At 42.1% G+C, this 20,250-nt stretch overlaps 4 protein-coding genes across 4 annotated transcripts in view; 2 read left to right on the top strand and 2 right to left on the bottom strand.

Annotated features, from left to right (window-relative positions):
- Window positions 1-1,163: 1,163 nt before the first annotated feature.
- Window positions 1,164-6,072, bottom strand: edaradd (EDAR-associated death domain). The gene is made up of 4 exons (XM_033980155.2): window positions 6,026-6,072; window positions 4,418-4,482; window positions 3,731-3,776; window positions 1,164-3,029 (listed from the first exon to the last, which is right to left on the bottom strand). The coding sequence occupies exons 2-4, from the start codon at window positions 4,454-4,456 to the stop codon at window positions 2,641-2,643; spliced, it is 474 nt and encodes a 157-aa protein (XP_033836046.2). The 5' UTR covers window positions 4,457-4,482; window positions 6,026-6,072; the 3' UTR covers window positions 1,164-2,640.
- The window catches only part of LOC117382918 (cytosolic phospholipase A2 zeta-like), a 105,137-nt gene continuing 87,272 nt past the window's right edge, over window positions 2,386-20,250 (top strand). The window contains exon 1 of the mRNA XM_055227128.1: window positions 2,386-2,396. The gene's annotated coding sequence lies outside the window, so the exon portion shown is untranslated. The remainder of the gene's footprint in view (window positions 2,397-20,250) is intronic.
- LOC117382916 (uncharacterized) lies at window positions 15,485-16,785 on the bottom strand. The gene is made up of 2 exons (XM_033980157.1): window positions 16,638-16,785; window positions 15,485-16,593 (listed from the first exon to the last, which is right to left on the bottom strand). Exons 1-2 carry the CDS (start codon window positions 16,783-16,785, stop codon window positions 15,485-15,487), a joined length of 1,257 nt encoding a protein of 418 aa, XP_033836048.1.
- pdzd8 (PDZ domain containing 8) overlaps window positions 16,611-20,250 on the top strand; it is a 33,178-nt gene continuing 29,538 nt past the window's right edge. Inside the window, 2 exon segments of the mRNA XM_033979788.2 lie at window positions 16,611-17,191; window positions 18,561-18,728. Coding sequence (XP_033835679.1) covers window positions 16,784-17,191; window positions 18,561-18,728 — 576 coding nt within the window. The 5' untranslated portion in view covers window positions 16,611-16,783.

Consider the following 20,250-nt stretch of genomic DNA (forward strand, 5'->3'; position numbering starts at 1 on the left):
CAATATATATATATATATATATATATATATATATATATATATCTACAGTGTATATATATATGTATATATACAGTATATATATATATGTATATATATGATTGATGGGTTGAAGGACAGCACATTCTCTCCGTCCTGACTGCGACTCTGACCGTGACTCTGACTCTAACTGTGACTGTGGCTCTGACTCTGAATCTGACTGTGACTCTGTGAGCCACAGAATGCACGGCTCAAGGCACGGTTTCTTATGTTAATCATGTTTGTAATTTTATGAGTCTATAATAAACTTTAACCAAAAACTGTGGAGGAGTCTGTGTTCTTTGTGTTATTACCTGTTGGTGGCAGAGTGGTTAACACACAGCCATAAGGTCTCAGGTTCATTCTTCCCAAAACTATATTAAAAGATGCTGCAGCTTTTGAAAGATAGTAAAGACAGTACAGGGATGTTCTGCTGTGACTCATCTTTCCAAGTTTAGGAAAAGGATTATGGCAAAAGAAATGTCCTCTGCACATGCTCAGATGTCACTTACTATGGCAACACACTACATGTAATTGTCTATTTGTGTTATTCTAAAGGTCCTATATTACACAAAACTGACTCATGTGAGCTTTAAGCCATGTTATAATGATGTTACCTTCTCAAAAACAGACCTGGAGTTGTGTTTTGTTTCATTCACACATGTTTGAGTAACACTTTATTATTAGTCTGTCTACATCTCCAATGCTCAGAATGCCCTGCTTAATCTCGTGATGTCATGAAGTGGTAGTTTTTAAGTTAACAGCTCCTTTTACCTTTAGTTCAGTTGAGAGGCAATTTCAGGGCTGAAATGATCCAAATGATTCTAGTGAAGGTGCATGGAGTTTTCTTTTTGAGGGAAGAACTCAGCCTAAATATGCAGGGTTTGTGTGTTAAACATGTGTGAATGAAACAAAACACAACTCGAGGTCTGTTTGTGATGAGGAAACAACATTAGAACAGAGATCAGAGGCTAGAGCAGAATGGGCCCTGTAAAGTTATGTATGCAGTTTGTGTTAGATAACATAATCCGATCTTAACCCACACCGAAAACACTCATCCTGTCCCTCTGGAGCTGACGATCTCAACTTTTTGAATCATTGTGAGCAGTGAAACATTAAAAACAAGCAAAAAATTTTATTTGAGGAGTTTTAACAGTGTTTTGAGCCAGTGCTGGAGACGATTACATCATGACATTATAATGCACTTTTAGATTCACTGTCTGAGGACTTTGGTCCAAAACATCAGGATCTCTCTCTCAGAGCCATGTGTCAGTGTAAGAACAGGGAATCCGGCTGCAGTTTGTTTGATCCACATATTTAAAATTAACCTTTAAAACAATAATAATGCACTGTTAGTTTTACACAGCACGTTTCCAGACACTCAAAATCGTTGTGTAATATCCTGCATTATTAATTCACTCCACACACAGACTGTATAACGAAGTGGACTAAGTAAGTACGACGTCACCCACAGTGTTCGGCTTCAAATGAAGCTCATCGAGGTTACCCGTTATAGGGACCAATTTGGAGGCAAGTTCCATCTTTGGAATTCTGACCGCGAGTATCATAGCAACCAAAGAGCCCATCAGGAGCAAGGCTGTTGAAGATAACGCCCCTTCCTGCCCGCACTCCTGGTTTAGCAGGGAGCGGGCGCTTAGCAACACTCAATCAAATCTCTTGCTAATGCTAGTGGGGAAAGAAGGCGTCTGATTGGTCTGTTATTAATGTTAATATCTTGATTTATGGACAAAATAGCAAAATAAAAGCCCCAGGATCATGTAGAGCGGGTTCATAGTAACATTTTAAGACCAAAATGAGCCAATCTGCACCATCAACACACACACCATATTCATACCATAGACAATTAAGGTGAAGAGTCTTGCCAAAAGACACAACAACCATCTGCACAAGAGCCGCTGCTGCCCCCCTGTGACTCCTGGTATTCCCTGCAGTCTGAGATTCAAGTCCTGACCAAACTCTGACCAGCTCAAGCTTTGACAGAGAGCTGTGGCCACAAACATAAACTGGTTCACGTTCATTTTTACTCCATCTTTTCACTAAGTCACATGATTCAAACCAAAAACAACTGAACAGATCAAAGGTGTAAAAAGTATAAATATAAAACACAAAGACTTCCAGCTCGGCCAAAGCAGAACCAGCAGCATCAACAACACCACCACAGTGGGTGATCATCTTTAACTGACAGGTTCACTATATAAATTATGAGAAAGACACGGATCACTCAGAGGCTTTGGTTAAACTTGACCTGGTTTAGTCCTGGTTTGGTCCTGCTTCAATCCTGGTTTAGTCCTGGTTCAGTTCTAGTCTATAGTCCTGGTTTAGTCCTGCTTCAGTCCTGGTTTAGTCCTGGTTTAGACCAAGTTCAGATCTGTTTTAGTCCTGGTTTAAACCTGGTTTAGACCTGGTTTAGACCTGGTTTAGACCAGGTTTAGACCAGGTTTAGACCAGGTTTAGGCCTGGTTTATGTTTGAGCTGCTTTAGTTTGACATCGTCATCGATTTGCAAAACTATTGTCAGTTTTATCAAGAGAATCCCTCAGTTTGGATCCAGAATAATCCAGAAATATTCCTGAAGATTCCTGAGGAATCCCATATAGTTGTGTTTCTATTTCAGGATCATCTTGTGCCTGTCTCTCCATCTCTGCGGCCACTCGCTCTCCTGCCATCGCTGCAGGAGGTGGAGCACATCCACACGTTGGTAAAACTTGCACAGCTCCGCCAGCTCCGACACCCCCTTGTGGCTGAAGCGCAGCAGCACCTCGAGCGTGGGGCTGTGGGAGAGCGCCCCCTGGCTGCGCTGCTCCAGAAGTGTCAGCTCGTCGTAGGACATGCCCCAGCGGCTCCCGAAGTTCTTCCAGTTCTTGACGGTGCAATAGCTTGGGTCCAGCTTGAGCCTCAGGAGGTCCAGAAGATCTTTGTCGTTCATGAGGTCACAGATCTTTGGAGCCGGAGGAGAGCAGCGGTCACATGGGGCGAGCAGAGCCTTGGGGCAGTCTGAGGACCAACACAGCAAGGCTTATGCAGGACAAAGTACAAGGAAAGTACTAGGAAACAGTGTATTTATATGATTACAGTTTAAAGAGGGGGTATTACACTTCACACTGGGGGTCTTCTACATGTGTGTATAGTGGAATGTTGGAAACATAGTACACACATTAGCCAACACAATGGTTGCTATGTAACAGTTATGGAATTACGTCTATGTTTGCAAATGTATACCTGCTGTCTGTGTCCAATCTTTGGGTTAAAACTGCATTTGACCCATCCTTCAGTGTCCCTCAGTTAAACATGTCAGGAGCTATCTGAAGGATTATTGTGCATGTTTAAGTTGATGGAGGAAACCAGAAGAACCTCACACAGACCCATGCAAAGTCCACACAGACACAGGCAGAACATGCAAACTCCACACTCAATGAAATACGGTCCAGGGCATGAACCTGAGATCCATGCACTATGAGGTGAAAGTGCTAACCACATTTATGTAAGACAAAAGGTAGGATTTAATCAAAGCAAATATATAGGTTTGTATGTGATGTAAGAACAGAGGCAGTCACTCTGTCTACATGAAGAATGCAGAAGATGGCGCTAAACTCACATGCAAACTTTTAGACTGTAGTAAAAAAGATTTTACTACATGTTTTAATAGGCAGTAATACACAAAGACCCCAGAAAGTGGTGCTAAATGTTAAATGTACCTGGAGAGGTAGAGGAGGGGCAGCTGCAGTCCACATCCTCCACTGGCTGAAAAACAAGACAAGCATGAGACACAAAGAATGAGCACATTAGTGAAGGGTCTTCAAACTATTTCAGACTTAAAGAAGCTGTACCATTTTTTTAAACAAACAAACAGTACTCATTAATGTTAAACAGTTTGCAGTGATCTAGAGTTATTCTTCACTTACCTTATGCATTTTGAACAATCTAATTACTCACCACGATGAGTTTAAAAGAACTTTTCAAAACTCTCAGTGACCGGAGAAGAGTTTTGCTTTTGCTGTGACGGTAAAGCTAACAAAAACTGGCACGCTAACAGCAATACTTCCTGATTCTCTGACAATAAAAAGGTTTTACTATTCGATACAGACAGTACACAGGGAACTTATTTTGACCTCAGAAAGCAGAGGGTATAAAGACTGGTGCACTGCGGTCATAATGATCAGAACCAGTTTGGTGTAGGTGAATGGACTTTAAACACAGAGGAGCACTTCTGGATCACCACCTGATGATGTCACAAGCTGTAACAAAGTGTCACGAGCTGTGCAGAGGGAGACAGACTGAAAGTGGAGGTATGTTTTTGATGGTAAACATTAAAGGGTCTGCTAGCCGTTAGTTTAGCCTGGGTCTGCTAGCTGTTAGCTAAGCCCCCAGGTAATGAAACTGACCTGCTGTATTCGCTGAGAGCTGTAGGGCCCTGGAGCCATGGAGGTGAGCTGGAGAGTCACTGCACCTTGACAACACAAACAGAGTAGTTTAATAAAGCAAACAAACTGCTCCCCCTTCAGGCGAGCATTTGAACCACACAAAAAAGTGAAACCAAAAGAGGGCTGTGTCTCCCCCTGTCGGACATCTATGAGACCTACACCTACAAATATGAGAGGTCACAATCCCATAGGGGTCAACTAGGTCTAAGCCAGGTCTAAAACAGGCCTAAACCAGGACTAAACCAGGTCTAAACCAGGTCTAAACCAGGTCTAAACCAGGTCTAAACCAGAATTAAACCAGGTCTAAACCAGGCCTAAACCAGGACTAAACCAGGGCTGAACTAGGTCTAAACCAGGACTGAAATAGGACCAAGAATCACATATGAATCATAACCTTCTCATCTTAAAGGACCATATTATATTTTCTGATCTATGTTCTAATATTGTTTCCTCATCACAAACACACCTGGAGTTGTGTTTTGTTTCATTCACACATGTTTAACACACAAATCCTGCATATTTAGGCTGAGTTCTTCTCTCAAATTGAAAACACTCTGTCATGTGGTAAAACAGGAAGTGCTCCACTGTGTTTTTAAAATCTATACACCTCATTTTGATGATGTCAGACCCAGAATTGTCAATCTCTACTGAAGTAAAGGGGAAAGGAGCTGTTAACTAACTACCACTTCATGACATCACGGGGTGGAACAGAGCATTTTGAGCTTTGGAAATGTAGACAGACTAATAATAAATGATAAAGGGTTACTCAAACATGTGTGAATGAAACAAAACACAACTATACAATCTATACAAGTAGGTGACGCTAAAAGGCCACGTTATAGGTCAGATCTGTAGAGAGGCAAGCTCACTCACAGTAAGAATGGTTTTCCCTGAAATTCTGGAGCAATCAAAACAGTTGTAAGTGAATAACTGCATAGACCTGTTTAATGTTGTACTGTGAAACATTCCAAGTAAAGCAATATTATCTCTGAGGAGATAATATTGCTAATATTGACCCCCATAAGTTACAAAGAGCAGATATTTTACTTCTATGGCATGTTAAAGAGGAGTAGTTTTACTTCTATTGGGTATTAAATGTAACACATATTTAGATAAACCATTTTTACCTTTTATTGTATTTGGAAAATACTATATTCACCCAAAACACTATACTTAACATATTTTATAAGTATCACTTTAGTTTTTTGTCGCTCTGAATCTCCCCTCTATTTGCTCTCCATGCTAAGTCACTCCCTCGTCAGAGCGCTATCACAACACAATCAGCTGCATCCAACTAATGAAACTACTGCACATCACATCATGTTTTGTCAAGATGCTGTGTACAGTTTTGTATCATATTTTTGTATATTATGGAGAGCATAGCCTTGTGGGCGGAGCTTTGTACAGGCTCATACTGAGATGGATGAACATCCTAACACCTCTTCAGGCATGTTTTTGATGAGGGAACATTATAATATCATAAAAGTCCCATTTAATCTTTCTTTCAATCATCTGCCAGTGGAACATGAAAGAGTGAAGTTTCATATCTGGAGCATTGTCCAAACTTACCGTAAGGATCAGTGACCTGCACAGGGTAGTTCTCATCCAGAGACTGAATAAAACAGGCATAACAGATCAATGTCAATTCCACTACAGGGATACAGGAGGATGGGAGGGCATCTGACACACAGGATACAGGAGGATGGGAGGGCATCTGACACACAGGGATACAGGAGGATGGGAGGGCATCTGACACACAGGGATACAGGAGAATGGAGGGGCATCTGACATACAGGGATACAGGAGGATGGGAGGGCATCTGACACACAGGGATACAGGAGGATGGGAGGGCATCTGACACACAGGGATACAGGAGAATGGGAGGGCATCTGACATACAGGGATACAGGAGGATGGGAGGGCATCTGACACACAGGGATACAGGAGGATGGGAGGGCATCTGACCACACAGGGATACAGGAGGATGGGAGGGTGTGTGTCACACCCCTGGGTTCAGTTCATGTTCAGTCCTGGTTCAGGTGGTTCAGGTTTAGGACTAGTCTGGGCCTGTCTGTGGATTCATATGTATCACAAAAGAGATGAAAGCATGAGGAGAGGATAAGCCCTGCCCCCCAAATTTAAAACCTGGACAAGTCCGGACTCAGAACTTAACCAGGACTTTGGACTTCATGACTCAATCTTGGTTTAGTCCTGCTTCAGTTCCTGGTTTAGTCCTGGTTCAGTTTTGGTTTAGTCCCTGGTTTAGTCCCTGGTTTAGTCCTTGTTTAGTCCTGGCTTAGTCCTGCTTAAGACTAGGCTTAGTCCTGGTTTAGACCTGGTTTAGTCCCTGGTTTAGTCCTTGGTTAGTCCAGGCTTAGTCCTGGTTTAGACTAGGCTTAGTCCTGGTTTAGACCTGGTTTAGTCCTGGTTTTAGACCATTGGTTTAGTCCTGGTTTAGTCCTGGCTTTAGGCCTGTTTAGTCCTGATTTAGTCCCCTGGTTAGTCCTGGTTTAGTCCTGGTTTAGTCCTGTTTCAGTCCTGGTTTAGTCCTTTACAGTCCGGTCTATGTGCCAATCACAGTCTGAAGAGTGACGTTGTAATCCTCCATGTGTCAGTTTCCAGACTTTTGAGTAAGCAAAGTGTAACAAAAACTCACGATTATGTGCCACAAAACATGTCGTGTCCATGTCCCTCCACTGGCTCTGCGCTTCCATCTGAAAGAGACAGTGGCAGAGTAGTTAGCCTTCAGTGGTTTAGTGTCACGTGACTGAAATGTCAAACTCCATCTCAAAACTAAGAATAGACTCGAATACTCAATACTGATCCCGATACCCACGATGATAATAAAAACTCTGTAGACAATATAGTGTCATTTTCCGACGTTAAATAGTAGTACTTTATTTTCTATTCCCATGTGGCCTTATATCTGTGTAATCCCTCAGTGTCCAGTAGGTTCATAGTGGTCCATGTGTGCACACTAGTCTATGTGTCTTATACTTGTTCTGATACAGCTCAAGATCATTCTAAAGCTATTCAGGCTATTCAGACGAATGGGACTTTTTTTTAGTATTGATACATGTGAGTATCTAGTTTTGATACTAGTTTTAGTATTAGTTAGTATCTGATACTTGATAGTTGATACTTTTAACAGCCCTAGTGGTTAGCTCTCTCGCTCACTGCACTCCTTGGGTTCTTTCAGTGTAGACTTTGCATGTTCTACTTGTCTCTGTCAAATTTTACTTCCTGGTTGGAAATCATGACATCACACTTCAGAATTCCATAACTGTTACCTAGCAACCATGAAGAACACTGGGACAAAACTCATCTAATGTCACAGAGATTTATACTTGACAAATAAAAATGTAAAAAAACACATTTATTTTGTTGGAATCATGTTTAAAGTGTCACAAAAATGTGTTTCTTGTGTAAATTGTGCCAAACTTTTGGAAAGAATTTTCCCAGTCTGATGTCATCAGTGCGATGTTATCAGTGTGATGTCATGCATGTGATGTGATATCATCAGTGTAATGTGATGTCATCAGTGTAATGTGATGTCATCAGTGTAATGTGATGTCATCAGTGTGATATCATCAGTGTAATGTGATATCATCAGTGTAATGTGATGTCATCAGTGTAATGTGATGTCATCAGTGTAATGTGATGTCATCAGTGTGATATCATCAGTGTAATGTGATGCCATCAGTGTAATGTGATGTCATCAATGTAATGTGATGTCATCAGTGTGATATCATCAGTGTAATGTGATATCATCAGTGTAATGTGATGTCATCAGTGTAATGTGATGTCATCAGTGTAATGTGATGTCATCAGTGTAATGTGATATCATCAGTGTGGTGTGATGTCATTAGTGTGTTTCATGTTTTTTTCACAAACGCCTGTTGATTTGTCCTAAAACATTTATATATTTAACAGGTTTAATTCCAGCAGACACACTTTAAACTGTTCATAAAGGCTGGAGCTGATTTGAGGAAAGTCTGACTTCAGTAAATAGAACTTATGTTTCTGTTTCTATCAATAATCATCTGAATATATTTAAGATAACCCACAGAACACGGAGTAAACAGAATTTAAACCCAGTAAAACTAAAGAGAAACCATATCAATTTCCCACTTGAGTCAGAGCTGAATGTGTGTCAAAATTTGCTCTGCACATGCTCAGATGTCACTTACTACGGCAACACACACACAGACAAAATACATGTAATGGTTTATTTGTATTACTGTAAAATCCTATATGATACAAAGTCACTCTTGTGAGTCATGTTATAAACCTTTGTTTTGTTTGTTGTTGTGTGTTTTGTTTGAGTAACCCTTTATTATTAGTCTGTCTACATCTCCAAAGCTCAAAATGCTCTGTTCCACCTTATGATGTCATCAAGTGGTAGTTTTCAAATTAACAGCTCCTTTTACCTTTAGTTCAATTGACATTGGCAATTACTTGCCTGAAATGATCCAAATGATTCTAGTGAAGGTGTATGGAGTTTAAAAACACAGTGGAACACTTCCTGTATTACCACATGACATCACAAGGTGGAACAGAGTGTTTTCTGAAGGACTAATCTGAGGAGAACTAAAGTTTAACTGACAGAACATTTCACTGTTTCTGGAGTCAAAATAAAATATAGTCAAGCTAGCGGCTAGCATGACTGACACAAAATCGGCTGACTCTTATCAGGCAGTGACAGTGGAACACATTTGCATAAATCCTTTGTAAAAAGAACAAATGCACGCACTTCCTCCTCCTCCCGCGAGCTGACAGGAAGTGACATTATGTTTATGGTCAAAATCTGAAATTGTGATAAAAGTCAAATTGAAATCGTGACTTAAGCCGACAATCTGATGAAAGAACGCCTCGCCACGAACACGGAAAACACATACCACAGACAGTGGGGACTGTCTGTGGCACGTAGGACTGTGTGGGGACGCACATTTACATATTAGTGACATCGTAGGACCTGCCTCCACCTGATGTAAACCCTGTATTCTTAGATCAGGGGGCTTTAAAGTTCACGTCTAGGTCAAAACATTTTAAAATGTCTTGGGTTGTATATCTGTTTATATCAGCATGATGTAATACTGTTTTTCGGTTTTAGGGGGACTTTTTAGCATGTGATTAGGCAACTGCTGGTACAGTTATTAATGCTCATTGTCCGTATTAAGTAAACTAATAAATAAATATAGATAAAAAAGGTTAAAGCCACAGTATGTCACTTTTTTAAACTATGTGGTCCCTCACTGTGAGCGGCCTCACTTCTCAACAAACCTGACTCTTATTTGGCCGGAGAAAGAGCCTCTTCATGCTGTTTCCATGGAAAATGTTTTACATTACTACATACCATAATATTCCTCAGTACAGCATAAAACTTGTCTGCCATCATGGGGAATGTTCCAAAGTAAAGTTTTAAATGGATTTAACTTCTATCTGTTTCCATGAAATCACTTACAGAAAGTTACATACTGTAGCTTTAAAGTGTGTATGACAGGTCAGAAAATAGACTTAATATCTTTATATTCAAGATTTTATTTTTAAAATCTTGCATAGTTTTAGTTTTGTTGTTTGTTTTTTGTGTGTGTGTGTGTGTGAAGTTTTCATTTGATTTTCTGGTTGGACCAAAGCCGTTAGATCATATAAACAAGAGACAAACCCACAGACTGTATAAAGAAGTGGACTGAGTGTGACGTCACCCACAGCTCCAAATGAAGCTCATCGGGGCTTTAGCAGTTACAGGGGTGAATTTGGAATCAAATTCTGTATTTGGAAATCTGTCCGTGAATATCATAGCAACCAAAGAGCTAATCAGGGGCAAGAGCATTGAAAGTAACGCCTCTTCCAGGGAGCTGGCGCTCAGTGCTGTTCATCAAACCTGTTGCTAATGCTAGTGAGAGTGACCTCGGGGAAAAAAGGTGCCTGACTTGTCTCTTATTAATGTTCATATCTATGTGTGTGTTCGTGTGTGTTTGTTTGTGTGTGTGTGGTTGTGCACATGTGTGTTCATGTGTGTGTGTATGTGTTTATTTGCGTGTGTGTTGTGCATATGTTTGTGTGTGTGTTCATGAGTGTGTTTGTGTGTGTGTGTGTGTGTTCATGTGTGTGTTCATGTGTGTGTGTGTTAATGTATGTTGGGGTGTGTTTGTGTGTGTTCATGTATGTTCTTGTGTGTGTGTTCATGTGTGTGTTCATGTATGTTTGTGTGTGTTTATGTGTGTTCCTGTGTGTGTGTTCATGTATGCTCTTGTATGTGTGTTCATGTGTGTTCGTGTGTGTGCATGTATGTTTGTGTGTGTTCATGTATGTTTGTGTGTGTTCATGTACGTTTGTGTGTATGTGTTCATGTATGTTCGTGTGTGTGTGTTCATGTATGTTTGTGTGTGTTCATGTATGTTTCTATGTGTGTGTTCATGTATGTTTGTGTGTGTGTTCATGTATGTTTTTGTGTGTGTTCATGTATGTTTGTGTGTGTGTTCATGTATGTTTTTGTGTGTGTTCATGTATGTTTTTGTGTGTGTTCATGTATGTTTCTATGTGTGTGTTCATGTATGTTCGTGTGTGTATGGGCATGTACGTTTGTGTGTGTGTTCATGTATGTTTCTATGTGTGTGTTCATGTATGTTCGTGTGTGTATGGGCATGTACGTTTGTGTGTGTGTTCATGTATGTTTCTATGTGTGTGTACATGTATGTTCGTGTGTGTATGTGCATGTACGTTTGTGTGTGTGTTCATGTATGTTTCTATGTGTGTGTTCATGTATGTTTGTGTGTGTGTTCATGTATGTTTTTGTGTGTGTTCATGTATGTTTTTGTGTGTGTTCATGTATGTTTCTATGTGTGTGTTCATGTATGTTCGTGTGTGTATGGGCATGTACGTTTGTGTGTGTGTTCATGTATGTTTCTATGTGTGTGTACATGTATGTTCGTGTGTGTATGGGCATGTACGTTTGTGTGTGTGTTCATGTATGTTTCTATGTGTGTGTTCATGTATGTTTGTGTGTGTGTTCATGTATGTTTTTGTGTGTGTTCATGTATGTTTGTGTGTGTGTTCATGTATGTTTTTGTGTGTGTTCATGTATGTTTTTGTGTGTGTTCATGTATGTTTCTATGTGTGTGTTCATGTATGTTCGTGTGTGTATGGGCATGTACGTTTGTGTGTGTGTTCATGTATGTTTCTATGTGTGTGTTCATGTATGTTCGTGTGTGTATGGGCATGTACGTTTGTGTGTGTGTTCATGTATGTTTCTATGTGTGTGTACATGTATGTTCGTGTGTGTATGTGCATGTACGTTTGTGTGTGTGTTCATGTATGTTTCTATGTGTGTGTTCATGTATGTTCGTGTGTATGTTTATGGAGGTTGGGGGTTCTAATCCCTGGTCTCTGTTGTGGTGCTCTGCTTGTTCAGACCTGCCACATTCCTCAGACTCTCACTGCACAGCTCCAGCTCCTGTAGACCCACTGAACAGACCCAAGGACAGGGCTCAGATATGAGCTTTAGAGTCTCAAAAGTATTGAAACTCAGATACTAACCAATACTCAACCTAGTATCAACACTAGATACTAATTTTTAACAGGTATCAATACTAAAAATGTCCCATTGACAGGCTAGAAATGAAGCTTTCCTGAATAGTTTTAGCTTGAGCTGTATCAGAACAAGTTTAAGACACACAGTAGTACACACACAATAGTATACACCCATGGACCACTATGGAACCTACTGGACACTGAGGGTTTACACACATGGGAATATAAAAGAAAGTGCTACCATTTAATGAGAAAATCACACTATATCGTTTAAAGAGTGTTTTTAATCATCATAGTATCGGAATCAATATTAAGTATTGAGTCTCTTCCTTAGTAGTGAAATGGAGCTATTTCAAAATATGGATGAACTGACAAACAGAATTTTAGAAAGTTAAGTTAATTTTAGAGTTAAAGATGCCTCTGTGTATCTGTTTTTTGTCTTTATGTCTCTAAAAGTGCCCACAGGGTTTGTTACAGCTACCAGTACTGTTTGAGCAGTGGCCAGATTTGTTTGTGAAAATTAAGCATTTTAAACATATTTTTCAAAGAAACATGATTTTAAAATGCGTCACTTTTGACCTGGAACAATTCTACAAAAATAACACTTTTCTGTAGCATTTTGAATAAGAGCTCCCCTATCACGGGAGTAGTCCAGGAGTAAACCAGAGCTAAACCAGGGCTAAACCAGGACTAAACCAGGACTAAACCAGGGCTAAACCAGGACTAAACCAGGGCTAAACCAGGGGTAAACCAGGGCTAAACCAGGACTAAATCAGGACTAAACCAGGACTAATGGATCAAATCTAGATTATATCAGGACTTGAGTAAAACCAGGTCCAAACAGACATACGTCAGTGTTAGTCATTTTAGTCCTGGTTTAGTCCTAGACCTGTTTTAGTTCAAATGCTGTTTTGTATTTTTACGATAAAGTTTTATTTCCATATGAGAGATGGCTGAGGAGGTGTGAAACAGAAATTAGTCAGTTCCTCCATCTGCAATGACACATGCCATCTAAGAACCAAAGATAGACCCAGTTTAGTCCTGGTTTAGTCCTGGTTCAGGCCTGGTTCAGGCCTGGTTCAGACCTGGTTCAGACCTGGTTTAGACCTGTTCAGGCCTGGTTCATGCCTGGTTTAGACCTGGTTCAGAGTTGGTTTAGTCCTGGATCAGACCTGACCCCCTGATTTTGAAAGGGATTTTAAAAAGTGTTCATGACGATTTGGTAGCTTCTTTGAGTTAAAGATGTTAAGATTAAACCAAGTACTCACAGAGCTGGTCTTTGTAGAAGTTGCTGTCTGTAGACCCCACTTCTCCCATCGTCCTGGTTCAGACCTGCTTCAGACCTGGTTAAGACCTGGTTCAGACCTGCTTCAGACCTGGTTAAGACCTGGTTAAGACCTGGTTTCAGTTCTGGTTTAGACTTGGAATTTGTTGACTTTCTGTCAAGATGTGAGACAAAATCCTTCAGTGTCCTTTTGTTTGGTTCAAACAGGAACAGAAACGACAGAAAGTGTATCTGAAAAAAGGAAGAGAGAAAGGGAGAGTGAGGGAGGGAAGAGAGAGAGAGAGAGAGAGAGAGAGAGAAAGAGAGAGAGAGAGAGGGGGGTGGTGGTGGTGGTGGTAAAATAAACCTGTCGTCCTGATATGAAACATCCCTGTCACCTGTTGGACAAAAGCAGAACTGCAGCTCTCTCGAATTTCAACATTATATGCATAGCTACTCTCTTTTACCCCAGATGCCCTCCCACACATCACCTCCACACTCTTTCATACAGAGCACCGACTGAGGCAGAGTTGAGGTAAGATTTGGAATCATTGTTGTGGAATACAACCCCTGAACTCCAACATGAATGATGAGTATGTGTTTCTGACATGGGGTAAGCGCTCTCTCCTCTAAGTCATGTTAAAATGTTAACTCCACAAAAACATACCTGGAGTTGTGTTTTGTTTCTTTCAGATATGTTGGAGTAAACTATTATTATTAGTCTGTCTATATCATTCTTACACTCTGTTCCACCTTGTGATGTCATGAAGTGGTAGTTTTCAAGTGAACAGCTCCTTTTACCTTTAGTTCAGTAGAGATTGGCAAGGCTGAAATCATCCAAATGATTCTAGTGAATATCTATGAAGTTTAAAAATACAGTGAAGCACTTCCTGTATCACCACATGACAACGGGCCTAAATATGCAGGGTTTGTGCGTTAAACATATGTGAATGAAACAAAACACAACTCCAGGTCTGTTTGTGATGAGGAAACAACATTTTAACATAGATCAGTTTAACATAATATGACTTTATAAAATCTCTGGATGCTCAGTTCATGGCACACCTCCATGTAGGCACAAACATATATATATATATATATATATATATATACATATATATATATATATATACATATATATATATATATATATATATATATATATACATATACATACATATATATGTATATATATACATACACATATATATGTGTGTATATATATATATGTATATATATATATATATATATATATATATATATATATATATATATATATATATATGTTTGTGCCTACATGGAGGTGTGCCATGAACTGAGCATCCAGAGATTTTATAAAGTCATATTATGTTAAACTGATCTATGTTAAAATGTTGTTTCCTCATCACAAACAGACCTGGAGTTGTGTTTTGTTTCATTCACATATGTTTAACGCACAAACCCTGCATATTTAGGCCCGTTGTCATGTGCGTATATATATATATATAAAATGTATTTATTTTTTTCCTCGCAAGTTTCTCATGCACTCACCTTCCATAGCGTCGGACCCGTTATAGACCCACGGTGTATGGCGTGACAGCGCAGAGAGAGGGAGGAGTGGATGACATTACGTCATATTGTAATTTTATTGTAAGCGCGCACTTGTCAAGATGGGATCGGGGGAAATTCACGAGGGTGCTCTGAGAGTCTGAGAGCTGCGTGGGTGCTCAGGCTCTTCAGCAGCCATGGTGCCCATGGAAACTTTACATTGTTGCTTTTATATTCGTCATGTTTCTAATCGTCTCAGTTAACATTTTTAAACCAGTTGAGAAAAGGTTAAATGTGGAGTTTTGGAGAACGTTCAGATCACAATGATTAAAACAGTCAGGTAATTTACGTCACTATTTGGCAGCGTTTATGTTAAACTGTTTTTACCTCGAACTCCGAGCTGTTTGAGTCTGACGTCACCGGACGTAGGCCGACACGTCTATGACGTCATTCCGCAACGTGCGTGTCTTGCTGGTCCAACCAGCAGCAGCGCCTGGAGTTGCCAGATCCACTCCTTTCTAGCCAGTGTGATCTCCAGTCTGTCCATGTCTGTCTCTGATAATTTAAATGACATGCGTCCCTCTGATTACTCATATCATCTTAAAGGTCCAGAAATAATCTAATTATTAGATGGTGTGTATGTAAACACAGCCAGGCTTAGGCAGTAGAGCAGTCACCCTGTTACCATGAGGATTGTGGTTGAAGTCATGCTTTAACCCAGAACTTAGTGCTATTTTTGGGCTCCCAGTGGGACCCGGTTGCCCGGTTGGTTGTCGCGTTGGTTGCCCGGTTGGTTGCCCGGTTGGTTGTCGGGTTGGTTGCCCGGTTGGTTTTAGGGTTGGTTGTCGGGTTGGTTGCCCTGTTGGTTATCGGGTTGGTTACCCTGTTGGTTGCCTGGTTGGTTGTCGGGTTGATTGCTTGGTTGGTTGTCGGGTTGGTTGCCTGGTTGGTTGTCGGGTTGGTTGCCTGGTTGGTTGCCTGGTTGGTTGTCGGGTTGGTTGCCCGGTTGGTTGTCGGGTCGGTTGTCAGGTTGGTTGCCCTGTTGGCTGCCCTGTTGGGTGCCCTGGTGGTTATCGGGTTGGTTGCCCTGTTAGTTGCCCGGTTGGTTGTTGGGTTGGTTGCCCGGTTGGTTTTAGGGTTGGTTGTCGGGTTGGTTGCCCTGTTGGTTATCGGGTTGGTTACCCTGTTGGTTGCCTGGTTGGTTGTCGGGTTGGTTGCCTGGTTGGTTGTCGGGTTGGTTGTCGGGTTGGTTGCCGGGTTGGTTGCCCTGTTGGTTGCCCTGGTGGTTATCAGGTTGGTTGCCCTGTTGGTTGCCCTGTTGGTTGCCCTGGTGGTTATCAGGTTGGTTGCCCTGTTGGTTGCCCTGTTGGGTGCCCTGGTGGTTATCGGGTTGGTTGCCCTGTTAGTTGCCCGGTTGGTTGTTGGGTTGGTTGCCCGGTTGGTTTTAGGGTGGTTGTCGGGTTGGTTGCCCTGTTGTTGGTTATCGGGTTGGTTACCCTGTTGGTTGCCTGGTTGGTTGTCGGGTTGGTTGCCTGGTTGGTTGTCGGGTTGGTTGCCTGGTTGGTTGTCGGGTTGGTTGTCGGGTTGGTTGCCGGGTTGGTTGCCCTGTTGGTTGCCCTGGTGGTTATCAGGTTGGTTGCCCTGTTGGTTGCCCTGTTGGTTGCCCTGGTGGTTATCAGGTTGGTTGCCCTGTTGGTTGCCCTGTTGGTTGCCCTGGTGGTTATCAGGTTGGTTGCCCTGTTGGTTGCCCTGTTGGTTCCCGGGTTGGTTGCGATTCTTTCTCGGCCCGCAGAGGCTAGTTTCTCCCCGCAGATCTGGCGCCCTCAGCTTCGAGCAGAGGACCAGGACATGGCGGAACCGTCTTTGTTAAAACCGTCCGTAGAGCCGCCCGTCATCCCGGTTTGAGGGTCCCGTGGTCCCGGTGTGAGGGTCCCGTGGTCTCGGTGTGAGGAGCCCGTGATCCCGGTGTGAGGGGCGCGTGATCCCGGTGTGAGGAGCGGAGACATGATTTACCTCCTGCTGCTGTCCGCCTTCTCCGGGGCTGTGCTCACGTTGCTCCTGCAGTTTGTGCTTCTGTACCGGCGCAGCCCCGAACCTGTGGCCAGGGCGCTGCAGTACGGAAAGGTAGAACCGGACACCGCGCTCCGGGATTACTTCAACAGCCAACAACAACCGCAGCATGAGCCGGAGGAGAGCCTCGCGTCTTCCGCCTCCTCCGCCGCCTCCAGAACGCAGGACGCGGCTCCCAAAGGCCCGGGAGAAGCAGCGGGGACCGGGCATAAACCACAGCCGAGCACCGAGCCTCCGGACCGAGCTGAGACGTGCAATTTCCTCAACGCGATTTTCCTCTTTCTGTTCCGGGAGCTCCGAGACACTCCAGTGGTGCGGCACTGGCTCACCAAGAAGATCAAGGTCTGGTCCTTGTTTAGTCCTAGTTTGGTCCTGGTTTGGTCCTAGTTTTTGAATTAGGATTAGAGCTGGTTTAGTCGTGGTTTAGTCATATTTTGGTTCTGTTTTGCTCCTGGTTTAGTATTGTCATAATACTGGGTTAGACCTGTTTTAGACCTGGTTCAGTCCTGGTTTAGTACTGGGTTGCAACTGGGTTAGACCCATTTTAGTCCGGGTCTGGTCCTAGTTTGGTCCTAGTTTAATCATATTTTGGTCCTGTTTTTTCTTGTTTTGGTACTGGTTGAAATCTTGTTGTTTTAATCTGGATTAGACCAGGCATAGGCCTGCTTCAGTCCTGCTTTAGTTCTGCTTCAGTCTCGCTTTAGTCCCGCCTTAGTCCTGCTTTGGTTTCGCTTCAGTCCTCCTTTAGTCCTGTTTTAGTCCCGCTTTAGTCCCGCTTTAGTCCTCCTTTAGTCCCGCTTTAGTCCCGCTTCAGTCCTCCTTTAGTCCCGCTTTAGTCCTGCTTTAGTCCCCCTTTAGTCCTCCTTTCGTCCTCCTTTCGTCCTCCTTTTGTCCTGCTTTAGTCCCCCTTTAGTCCTCCTTTAGTCCTCCTTTAGTCCCGCTTTAGTCCCGCTTCAGTCCTCCTTTAGTCCCGCTTTAGTCCTGCTTTAGTCCCCCTTTAGTCCCCCTTTAGTCCTCCTTTAGTCCTCCTTTCGTCCTCCTTTCGTCCTCCTTTTGTCCTGCTTTAGTCCCCCTTTAGTCCCCCTTTAGTCCTCCTTTAGTCCTCCTTTAGTCCCGCTTTAGTTCCGCTTTAGTCCCCCTTTAGTCCCCCTTTAGTCCTCCTTTAGTTCCGCTTTAGTCCCGCTTTAGTCCTCCTTTAGTCCCGCTTTACTCCTCCTTTAGTTCCGCTTTAGTCCTCCTTTAGTCCTCCTTTAGTCCCGCTTTAGTCCTCCTTTAGTCCTCCTTTAGTCCTCCTTTAGTCCTGCTTTAGTCCTGCTTTAGTCCTGCTTTAGTCCTCCTTTAGTCCCGCTTTAGTCCTCCTTTAGTCCTCCTTTAGTCCTGCTTTAGTCCTCCTTTAGTCCCGCTTTAGTCCTCCTTTAGTCCCGCTTTAGTCCTCCTTTAGTCCTCCTTTAGTCCCGCTTTAGTCCTTGTGCTACTGATTCAAGTCCTGGCTTGTTATTACACTGTGTGACCTGCTGACCCTGTAGTCAAGACCTCTACAAATATGTCATGAAATGTCCCCATGTGTCAGATGCCCTCCCCTCTTGTGTTAGTTAAAGGTTTAGATTTCAGTCTCTTAGATGTCAATGTCAGACCTCTACACATCTTTTTGGGTTCATTAATCTGCCCTTTGATTTCTTCTGTGGATCTTTACGTGTATGTGTGTTTTCAGGTGGAGTTTGAGGAGCTGCTGCAGACTAAAACCGCGGGCCGTCTGCTAGAGGGACTGAGTCTTCGGGACATTTCTTTGGGAAACTCAGTCCCTGTTTTTAAATCGGCCAAACTCATGAAACCTGTGAATGCCAATGAGGACGGGCATGCCGAAGAGCTCAACTTTGAGGTGAGACACGGTCCTATTTTAGTCCTGTTTTTGTCCTGTTTTTGACCTGGTTTTGGTCCTGGTTCGGTCCTGGTTCGGTCCTGGTTTGGCCCTGGTTTGGCCCAGGTTTGGTCTTGGTTTGTTCCTGGGTGTATTTGGCTACATTAACATGAAACAGCTCATGCAAAATTTTACATAACTGAACTAAAAACTGGACTAAGATCGCACGTGCGAATCTGTCACACAGCTCAGGGAGGGCATCTGGCATAAATATTTCATCATATTAAGTCATTAATTACAGTAGATTTCAAAGGAATAGACTTGATAACAATCCCAATACCACAATGAAAAAAAACACTCTTTCTTTAGGACAATAGAATGTCATTTTCCACGTTAATAGTAGTACTTTCTTTCTATTCCCATGTGGCCTTATATCTGTGTAATCCTCAGTGTCCAGTAGGTTCATAGTGGTCCATGTGTGCACACTAGTCTATGTGTCTTATACTTGTTCTGATACAGCTCAAGATCATTGTAAAGATATTCAGGAAAGGCTCATTTCTGTTTTTGTTCTATTTTTCTATTTTGGTGACGTTTATAATAGTACTTCCTAGTCCCTCCAGGGATTCTTCCTGTATTTTTGTACTTACTTTCACATCAGGCGGTCTTTTAGTCATTTCGTTGATTAATCGGTTTATGGTTGAATCTGTCTTTATATAAATACAGTTTCCTAGTACTTTTTGTTGTATAAATAGTACTTTTTGCATGAGGTCCCCCTGCAGGTCTAGTCTTGTGAGTGCAGTTTGGGTCAGACACAGAGATATAGAATAGATTTGAGAGTTTCATTCACACATGTTTGAGTAACCCTTTATGATTAGTCTGTCTACATCTCCAAAGCTCAAAATGCTCTGTTCCACCTTGTGATGTCATCAAGCTGTAGTTTACAAGTTAACAGATGTTTGTTGATTTTATTTTTAAATATGTTTTGTACCTTTTGTTCAGTTGATATGTCAGTGGAAAGTCAAATATTTTATTGCACTGAGGAGTGAAGCAGTTTGAATCAGGCTAAAACAATAAAAACAATTAAAAACACAGTGGAGCACTTCCTGTATTACCACATGACATCACAAGGTGGAACAGAGTGTTTTCAGTCTCCATGTATAGATGTGATGAGGAAACAACATAACACAGAGTGATTCTTTGCAGCTGATGTCATCAACATTCACTGGGGGTGTGAAGCTAACTGGAGGCACTCCTCTGTCTGAAACTCTATTAGACTTTAATCTGAGTTTTGTTTTAACACAGTCTGACCAAAAACAGTTGACAGGTGAGCTGATTTGTGCTGTTAAACAAGCCCCTCTCAAATAACATCACAGTCACAAACTAGCTAACATTAGCCAACAGTTTCACTCTCAGAGTCACTCTCACCTTTTTGTTGAAAATCAAACTCCTGAACAGCTCAGACTGATCACAGGCCCCTCAAAATGTGCTCTTTAAATCCAGTTTGTTTTTTCTCTTGAGTTTTGAGACGATTTTAAAATGTTTT

The sequence above is a fragment of the Periophthalmus magnuspinnatus genome, chromosome 15, assembly GCF_009829125.3.
Source record: "Periophthalmus magnuspinnatus isolate fPerMag1 chromosome 15, fPerMag1.2.pri, whole genome shotgun sequence".
NCBI lineage: Eukaryota > Metazoa > Chordata > Actinopteri > Gobiiformes > Gobiidae > Periophthalmus > Periophthalmus magnuspinnatus.

Bases quoted from the DNA above. Each gene is read 5' to 3' on its own strand.
- edaradd (XM_033980155.2), bottom strand. From the start codon at position 4,456: ATGGCTCCAGGGCCCTACAGCTCTCAGCGAATACAGCAG. The intron at 3,777-4,417 runs GTCAGTTTCATT...CTTGTTTTTCAG, and splicing joins GCTCTCAGCGAATACAGCAG to CCAGTGGAGGATGTGGACTG. The intron at 3,030-3,730 runs GTACATTTAACA...GTTGGTCCTCAG, and splicing joins CCCCTCCTCTACCTCTCCAG to ACTGCCCCAAGGCTCTGCTC.
- LOC117382916 (XM_033980157.1), bottom strand. From the start codon at position 16,785: ATGTCTCCGCTCCTCACACCGGGATCACGCGCCCCTCACACCGGGATC. The intron at 16,594-16,637 runs GTTCCGCCATGT...TGAGGGCGCCAG, and splicing joins GGACGGTTTTAACAAAGACG to ATCTGCGGGGAGAAACTAGC.